Source organism: Sinocyclocheilus grahami, unplaced genomic scaffold (genome assembly GCF_001515645.1).
Source record: "Sinocyclocheilus grahami isolate Dianchi unplaced genomic scaffold, SAMN03320097.WGS_v1.1 scaffold1122.1, whole genome shotgun sequence".
NCBI lineage: Eukaryota > Metazoa > Chordata > Actinopteri > Cypriniformes > Cyprinidae > Sinocyclocheilus > Sinocyclocheilus grahami.
In genome coordinates, this window is record NW_015506301.1 from 60,845 (window position 1) to 70,503 (window position 9,659).

The 9,659-nt window shown below is 32.1% G+C and overlaps 1 protein-coding gene and 1 long non-coding RNA gene across 4 annotated transcripts in view; one reads left to right on the forward strand and one right to left on the reverse strand.

The window, feature by feature from the left end:
• tbc1d7 (TBC1 domain family, member 7) overlaps positions 1 to 4,654 on the forward strand; it is a 23,350-nt gene extending 18,696 nt beyond the window's left edge. For 2 of the 3 annotated variants that reach the window (XM_016252621.1, XM_016252622.1), the window contains exons 5-8: positions 629 to 766; positions 1,954 to 2,099; positions 2,867 to 2,996; positions 3,952 to 4,654. In XM_016252621.1, the coding sequence (XP_016108107.1) occupies positions 629 to 766; positions 1,954 to 2,099; positions 2,867 to 2,996; positions 3,952 to 4,038 (501 nt within the window). In that variant the 3' untranslated portion in view covers positions 4,039 to 4,654. Of the gene's footprint in view, positions 1 to 608; positions 767 to 1,953; positions 2,100 to 2,866; positions 2,997 to 3,951 lie in introns of all 3 variants that reach the window. The other variant, XM_016252623.1, reaches the window with a different exon arrangement.
• A 1,923-nt stretch (positions 4,655 to 6,577) lies between these two features.
• On the reverse strand, positions 6,578 to 8,672 carry LOC107567031 (uncharacterized). Its single transcript, XR_001606582.1, has 3 exons — positions 8,588 to 8,672; positions 8,297 to 8,373; positions 6,578 to 7,100 (listed from the first exon to the last, which is right to left on the reverse strand). It is a non-coding gene; the product is annotated as an uncharacterized lncRNA (long non-coding RNA).
• Between the last annotated feature and the right edge of the window lie 987 nt (positions 8,673 to 9,659).

A 9,659-nucleotide genomic window follows, 5' to 3' on the forward strand; every position in this document is an offset into this window, starting at 1 on the left:
TTTATTTATTTCAGGTTTATTTAACAGGGACAATGCACATCAACAATACATAAATGCACAATGTGCCAGAATTAGCCAGAAGGCTATTTTGCATCTGCAGTCCCTGGACTGATGGTAAAATTGTCACCCTAAAAATATAAAAATTTAATCAATACATAATACTTGCATACTCTAAAATACATGTGCCATTCACACTAATTCCTAAAAACAAAACATCCGCCTTAAAGTTATACTATACACATAACCAACATCTCAATACCAGCTCACTCATACACACAATCCACTATCAAACAAACTAAACAATATATCAATAATATCACAATATCAATATACAAACAAAAATAATGTAAACATACAAACAAATAACAATAACCCTAATCATTCGGCCAGTCCTAAACCAAACAACCTCTTTTACATAAAAATATCAAACTAGCAAAGCAAAAAAGACAAAAACAGCAGCAGAGTGTAAGTTATAAAATTAATGTTGACAATGCTGACTCTCAATTAACCATTTCCTTAAGTGAAACTTAAAGGAAGCATAAGTATTGTGCTATTTTAAGTATAAGTATTTTCATAAGTGATGTTTGTACTGTTTCCTCATGGCTCAGGTTTGATGGTTTTCTTCCAGGACGACGAGGATGAAAACTTCCTGGCTATCGGCAGAGCGATGGAGGAGATCGTCGATGACCCGGTCGACTGCTATTGGCTCATCAGGTGTTTCGTCAACCAGTTCAAGCTCAAGTTTGGAGACTCCATCCCTCACCTGGTACACCTTAACCTGCTAAAGGAACAGCTAACAAAGATTTCAATATTATTGATTAATCATTTATTTTTTACACTATGATAAATAATAATGTATTATTATGAATGTTTAACATTTTTAGTGTTAAATAACCTTGCAGATATATAACCACAGAAAAATAAGTAACACTTATTATTACTTTTGTAATGTTGTTTTATATAATTTTTTGAATGATTATTAATGTTGATTTAAGTGTTCAATCATTTTACTTATTTTTTAAACACTATAATACATACTAACAGTGATTATGTGTAATATTAATTAATTTAATTACTATTACTGTTATTATTTTTTATGCTTTTTAAAATGTTGGTTCAGGAGTTCATAAGCATGCAAAATGCATATTTAATTTTTTATTCTTTTTGTTGCTGTAATAGTCAGCTGTAATATCAGTTGTTATTATTATTACTTTATTAGTTATTTTGTTGGTTTAAATGTTCAATAACAGTCCATAAGTTTTTTACTTTTTATTTTTGACAGAATAAAAAAACATGTATATAGAGTTATTCTCAATATATGTTTTTTGTATGATTTTTAACTTAAGTGTTTTACTTTTTACTTTTAACACTATAATGAATAATAACAGTTATTATTATTAATATTTGTTTTTATGCATTTTCAATTTTGGTTTAAGTCTTTAACAACCACCCAGATCAAGTTTTTGTCCTTTTTGACACTTTAATAATAAGTTATTATTATTATTTTGTATGATTTTGTCAAATGTTGGTTTAAGTGTTCCCTTTTTGACACTGTAAAAAGTAATAACTGTTGTTGCTATTATTTGTATTAATTTTTTTATATATATATTTATTTATTTATGATTTTTAATTTTAGTACAAGTGGTTATTTTTTCGTTTTGACATTATAATAAAATATATTTTTATTTTCATTTTTATGATTTTTGAGTGTTTAATAATTTTACTTGTTTTCCTTTTAACACCAGATTTTTTTTTTTACACATTATTGAATAATAACACCAGTTATTATTATTATTTTATTACATTTACTCACCCTCACGTCATTCCAAGTTCATATATGGAGCTCGAAAACTAACAGAAACACCACAAAAATAGTCCACGTTTCGTTCTTCCGTCTTGTGCAGCGGCTCATTGATGTAAAGTTACTCTGATTTGTTTTGAATTGTGTTTCAGCCGAAGAGTTTGGAGCACTTCCTGTCTCAAGAGGACGCCGCTCTTCTGGCTCATCTGAAGACGTCTGGAGCTCTGCACTCGCTGCCGTACTGTCTCTGGTTCAGACGCTGCTTTGCTGGCTGTTTACCAGAGTCTAGCCTACAGAGGTCAGGACACAATGACGTCCACTGCAGTTTACTGATTCCTCTCAAAAATACAGGAAAAATTGTGAAATATTTTTACCATTTCAAATACTGTTTTCTATGTGAGTATCTGTTAAACTGTAATTTATTTCTGTGATGCGCAGCTGTATTTTCAGCATCATTACTCCAGTCTTCAGTGTCACATGATCTTCAGAAATCAGTATAATATGTGACCCTGGAGCACAAAACCTGTCATAAGGGTCAATTTTTTTAAATTGAGATTTATGCATCATCTGAAAGCTGAATAAATAATCTTTCCATTGATGCATGGCTTGTTAGGACAATATTTGGGATACAACTATTTGAAAATCTGGAATCTGAGGGTGCAAAAAAATCTAAATATTGAGAAAATCATCTTTAAAGTTGTTCAAATGAAGTTCTTAGCCATGCATATTACTAATCAAACATTAAGTTTTGATATATTTACAGTAGGAAACTTACAAAATATCTTCATGGAACATGATCTTTACTTAATATCCTAATGATTTTTGGCATAAAAGAGAAATGTATAATTGTGACCCATACAATGTATTGTTGGCTATTGCTACAAATATCCCCCAGCGACTTAACACTGCTTCTGTGCTGCAGGGACACATATGCTGATTTGTTGCTCAAGAAACATTTCTTCTGATTATTATCAATGTTGAAACTTGTGATTGTCCGATTAATTGATTGTGCTCTTGTGCGATTGGCTGACTGATGGACTGTGCTGTGATGTGATTGGTCGGCAGGGTTTGGGATAAAGTCATCAGCGGCTCCTGTAAGATCCTGGTGTTTGTTGCCGTGGAGATTCTGCTCAGCTATAAGATCATGCTGATGGGAATGAGTGACCCGGATGGAGTTTACAACTTCCTGTCTAATGTGAGCCACGAACATAACTCTTTCAGTTATATATCATGGCAAAAATGGGTTTGTTTAAAGAAATGTTCTGGGTTCAATACCTGTTCATGAATGTACTTTATTCATCTTTACAGTATGACCCTTTTCAAGTCATTTTTTTGATCTTTTAAAATCCTCCAGTACTCTCGTCCCATAGACTTTCACTAATGATTTTATCATTTAATTGATTCTTCCTCTTCTTCTATCAAACACTGTTTTTTTGAGAAACCCTTATTTATATAAAATAACAGTATTTTATTACTATTATTATTAAATGAACTACTGTTTTTTAATTGAGGGACAAATATTTTTTATTTTATTAATTCAATTAAGTAACATCATTATTATATGGCTACCTGTTTTTTTTTAATTGAGCAAGTAATTACTTTATTATTTCTATATATTTTTATTTTATTAATATACTACATAAGATGATTTATTTTATTTGAACTATTTTAATTGAGGAACAAGGAATTATTTTAGTATTATTTTATTTATTGTATTAAATACTATTCATTTATTATGAAATGCCATTTTTTTAATGAGGAATAATAAATTAATTTTATGATTTTTATTTTAGTTTATTAATTTTATTAAACAACATTTTATAATTATTATGAGGTAGTTTTTTAAATTGAGGAACAAGGAATTACTTTTTTACATTTGATTTATTATATTAAATATAATTTTTTATTTATTATTACATTTTTTTAAAATTGAGGAACAGTTAATACATTTTATTTTATTAATCATATTAAATTAACATTTTGCCACAAATGATATTGAATAGATTTTGAATGAATAGAATATTGAACCCAGCAAATGTTCCCAACCTTTTTCTGTAGTTTCCGTGATTTAACATTTAAGTTTTTGATGCACCGACATAAAGCTATAAATGTTGCTAAAGCGCTTCTGATGTCTTGGTCTCTCTGTACAGCTGCCGCAGGAGAACACAGACGCCATCGTCACTAAAGCCATCGATCTGTGGCACAAACACTGCGGCACGCCCATGCACTCTGTGTAATTCATCATTTCTGAGTCTGACATGTGACGGAGACTCAAAGCACTCAGACGTGGACGACAGGAACGTCAGCTGTGTGTGTGGTCGCTCTTTTATTAGGTTGGTTTACATGAGAATCTGCATACATCATTCAGGAGTGACAGTACGGTTCACGACATGCCTCCCGCTCTCTGAGAAACGCTAGCGTCTGGAAACAGAAACACATCAATCATTCAAAACATGACGACGTCTGCTCTTCTAAATGTGTGGTCACCGATTGGCCAAAAATACTGTTATTTTTACACCCTCATGTCGTTCCAAACCTGTTCATATGATTCGTAAGATCAGAAAAAGTGCTTAAAAGTCTCAGAAAAAAAATAACATGTAGGTTTGGAACAAATGAGGGTGATAAATAAAGTCTTTTTTTTGGGTGAACTTTTCCTGTAATGCCCTGCCAATGTGTTCAGTATCAAAGTCAGTTAAAAATATTTATAAATAATATATTAACATAAAAACATCCCAGCACACATTACAGTGGTAACACAATAAGGTCTCATTTCTTTATGAATGAACAGTGTTTAATAAAAATACAGTTAATCATATTCATGATAGTTCAGTGCATCAAGTAATGTTAACAAGTACAACTTCATTTTAAAAATAGGTTAGTAAATGTTCAAATTTACATTGTAATTGCATTTCAAGGAATTATTATTTTTTATTTGTTATTAATATTACTACATTAGCTTTTTTTTTTTTTTAATTGAGGAATTAGGTGTTTATTTTTTGTTACATTTTAATCATATTAACTAAAGTCATTGCTTGTTATTCATAATTTTAAAAAACTGTTAATGTAGTAATAAATTGTTAATTTCAACATTTCTAAAATGAGATTTTATTTGTTAACATTAATTTATGTTAATATTAATAGTTATTAAAATTAAAATGTAAATATTAAATACAACCTTTTTACTAGTACACTTTGAAAATCAACAAACTTTAATTTATTAGTCTTAGTTTGACGATTTCAAAATTTACAAGTAAAAAAAGTTATTTATTAGTAATAAATGCAGTAGAATTGTTAGTTCATGTTTTAACTAAGTTAACTAAAGTTGACAAATGGAACCATATTATATATAACTTCATTCGTTAACATGAACTAACAATTCTACTGCATTTATTAGTCTGTTTGTTGATTTCAATATTTAATAGTTAACAAGTTGTATTTAAAAATTTTAATTTTAATAACTATTAATGTTAATGCAATGTTAGCAAATAAAAACGTATTAAAATTAAAAGTTGTATTTGTATAATTAAAATTAAATAATTCCTTTTACCTCAATTAAAGAACAATAGTTCATGTAATAATGAAATTATAAAATAATTCCTTGTTGTACACTTACAAAGTTAATTGAATAAATTAAAAATTGCATTTGTTCACATTAAATAATGCACTGTGGACTAACATGAACAATTGTATTATTATTAGCTAAGATTAAATGTTGTAACAAATATTACTCATTAGTTCATACATTAATGTAAACAAATGAGACCTTACTGTAAATGTTACTGTTACTATTTCTGTATGATCACTGTGAATAAAATACAAAAAGAAAGCGAATGCAACACTGATTATTGTGATTCCCTTCTCTGTTTTGGTTTTATTTTGGCAACGTGATGCCCTGTAAAGTGGGCGGGGTTTAAAGGGTCACCCAATGCTCGATCACATGACAGCTGAGCACCAATGAGACGGAGGAACAAAAACCCAGTTTGAAAACACTCGGCAGGACTCGTGAACAATGAGTCACTCGTAACACCTTATTGCTCTGTCCTGTCGCCCGTCGAGATCTCCTCCTGTGATTGGTCGGTAGTGTGGGCGTGGCAAACGTTGCTTTATTGTTATTGGTTAAAGATGTTCCTGGGTTTTTATGACTTAAAATAGCACAAACAGCAGCCGACATCATGGGTTTGACTCCCAGGGAGTGAATGGATAAAAGTGTCTAGCAGATGCATATAAATTGAAAATAAGCAGCAAATGTGGAATTAAAGGAATAGTTCATCCAAAACTGAATAATTTGCTGAAAATGACACCACCATCTTCAGATTTGTAGAAATGTGTCACTGCGTCAGTGTCTCAGCAATGGATGCTCTGCAGTGAATGGGTGCCGTCAGAATGAGAGTCCAAACAGCTGATAAAAACATCACAATAATCCACAGCACTCCAGTCCATCAGTTAACGTCTGGAGAAGACAAAAGCTGAAACTAATCCAGCATTAAGACGTTTTTACTTCAAACCATTGCTTCCTGCTAAAATATGAGTCCATAATTCATAAAATGTTTCCTCCATTGAAAAAGTCAATGTTATATGGACTCATATTTTGGCCAAAAGTTTGAAGTTAAAAACATCTTAATGCTGGATTAGTTTCAGCTTTTGGCTTCACAAGACATTAACTGACGGACTGGAGTGCTGTGGATTATTGTGATGTTTTTATCAGCTGTTTGGACTCTCATTCTAACGGCACCCATTCACTGCAGAGCATCCATTGCTGAGACACTGACGCAGTGACACATTTCTCCAGACCTGATGAAGACACAAACTCATCCTAATCTCGGATGATCTCAGGGTGAGGACATTTCCAGCTAATTTTCCTTTTTGGCTGAACTGTTTCTTCAAAGACAGCGTCTAATAATGTGGTTTGCGCTCATTAGAAAAGTTGTTTCCTTTGTGTTCTCCGTTTTTGAAGACTAAAAGGACTGGAATAATATCAGTTGCAAGTAGAAAATCAACTACATCGTCTGCTGCATTAAAAACCATCGCCTGGAAAAACCAAAAAAAGAGAAATTCATGGCGAAGGGCACGTAATAGATCAGTTTTTGTCAAAATATACAGAAATATGGGCACACTGACAGATCGTCAGCTCGCTGGTAATCCACCGGGCCGCTGAGAGTCCAGCAGGATCAGCTCAGATCTGCTGCGAGTGATTCCTGATCAAATCCAGCAGCAGAGAGTCTGCTCAGGGTCCATTAGAGATGAACAGCTCCAAACCAGAGAGAGAGACGGAGAGAGTTCACTCTACGGCCGATGAAACCTGCAGAGAACACAAGAATGACAACACAGTAAACATGATGCCCAGCCCACAATGCAATGTGCTTCACTTGACCTTATCCTTTAAACCAGAAGAACTTAAAGCTGCTTTTTTAAGTCGTATTTACATTAAACACTGTAGCAATCTAGTGCTTCCAAACAGACTGAGACATCATGTATATGAATGTGACTTTTGTCAATTTTAAAGGTTTATAAAATAGTTAAATATTTATAAAAAAAAAATTTACACATTTAATTTTATGTATATTTTTAAAAAATATATTAAGAAAGACATGTAGATGTCTTTATGCTAAATATACACTAATTTTTAGAAGTTTAGGGATTTTTTATTTGTAAACTGAATCTTATGTTCATCAAGGCTGCATTTATTTGATAAAAAACAGTAGAAATTGTAAAATATTATTAGAATTTAAAATAACTGATTTCTGTGTGAATATCTGTTAAAATGTAATTTATTTCTGTGATGCGCAGCTGTATTTTCAGCATCATTACTCCAGTCTTCAGTGTCACGTGATCTTCAGAAATCAGTATAATATGCTGATTTGCTGCTCAAGAAACATTTCTGATTATTATCAATGTTGAAAACAGTTGTGCTGCCCAATATTTTTGTGGAAACTGATACAGAATTTTTTCAGGATGAATAAAAAGTTGAAAAGAACAGTATTTATTTGAAAGATTAAAGGCATTTATAATGTTGGAAAAGATTTATGCCACTTTTACACCATTTAATGCATCCTTGCTGAATAAATGTATTAATTAAAAAAATTGTATATAGAACTCAATAAAAATATGAATATAAAATGTAAACAAAAGAAATATATTAACAAATGTTTAATCTATATATATATATATATATATATAAAAACATTTATTGTTTACTATTTATATATATATTTTTAATAATAGAGAGATAAACAGATAGATAGAAAAGTGTTCATTAGAAAGTTAAAAACACATACTGAAATTAAAATAATAGCTTATTTCTGTATATTTATTTAAAATGCATATTTTCAATTAAAAAATAGCTGGAAATAGACAAAAAGTGTATAAAAAAAGCTTGATTTCTTTCTTATCATGATTAGGAATCAGCTAATAATGCTGAATTCATTATCTACACAACAATGAAGCGCACAGAAGCCAGCCAGACGAGTCGTGTCAGATCTGGATGTGTTTGTTCACCTGGTTAGATGTCGACTGGACTCGTGCACCTCCATCTCTGTGCTTTTGAACTCGTTCAGCTCTTTGCGTATAGCAGCCTGAGAGAGACACAAATCACACTAAACTCAGAACCCGTTGACCCTTATGACTGGTTTTGTGGTCCAGGGTCACACACACATATATATATACACGTATAGTTTTTTAAAATGCAATATTCTACTACTTACAATGTAACATTTATGCTTTAATTTTCAAACGTGAAAGCATCAAGTTTTTATTTAGTCAGAGAAGCTCAGTGTGATGGAGATGAACCTTATCAGCAGCAGTGAGTCTGGTCCAGGGTTTGTCCGCGCGCCGGTCATAATCCTGAGCTTCTGCCACCTCCACGTAATCACTGAAGCGGATGAGTATAGTTTTTTAAAATGCAATATTCTACTACTTACAATGTAACATTTATGCTTTAATTTTCAAACGTGAAAGCATCAAGTTTTTATTTAGTCAGAGAAGCTCAGGGTGATGGAGATGAACCTTATCAGCAGCAGTGAGTCTGGTCCAGGGTTTGTCCGCGCGCCGGTCGTAATCCTGAGCTTCTGCCACCTCCACGTAATCACTGAAGCGGATGAAACGTGTGACAACACCAGTAATACAGGTATCACCATTGGGGTTGGGAGGGGGTGTTAGTTAGTTTGAGATTCCCTCTTTTCTTCGCTTTCAAACGGCTTGTAAAAGTGCCATGCGCATTTTACTTTCACTTTCAAATTAGTGGCAATTCGGCATTGATTCAATTCAAGCAACAACAACGTCAAACTCATAGAACTTTTATTAACAAAACTAATAAAAATACACCATATATGCCTAATAAAATAACAAATTACTTAGGCTACACACAGTTTAAATAGGTATATAAAACTGAAAATCAGCAAACACTGTGGAACCAAATAAATAAGAAACACAGAACGTTTATTAGCACAACGAGTAAGAAAACTTGGAGGCACGGCATACACCTTGATGTAAAATAAAATAAATAAAATACACAAAGTTTAAATAAAGTAATCAGCAAACACTGTGGAACCAAATAAATAAGAAACGAATGTTTAAAAAATCTTCCAGTCAATAAGCTTTTCAAAATCTAAAATATTGCCAAACAGGCGCCTTTGCGTTTCCTTTCTAAACAATCTTCTGCCATCGTCTTGTCTTTCTCACCTCACTCTTGTCAGTCAGCTCGACTCACTCCTCACGTGTTAAATCAAATCTGACTCCTGTCGTTCGCGCACGGTTCGGCGCACTCCATTGAGCGTTTAGTTTTTTAAAAGTGTCTGTCCTCTAACTGAACTAGGCGAAATTATTTTTGTTACTATAAAAAAATCTAAACGACGGTGGGGGG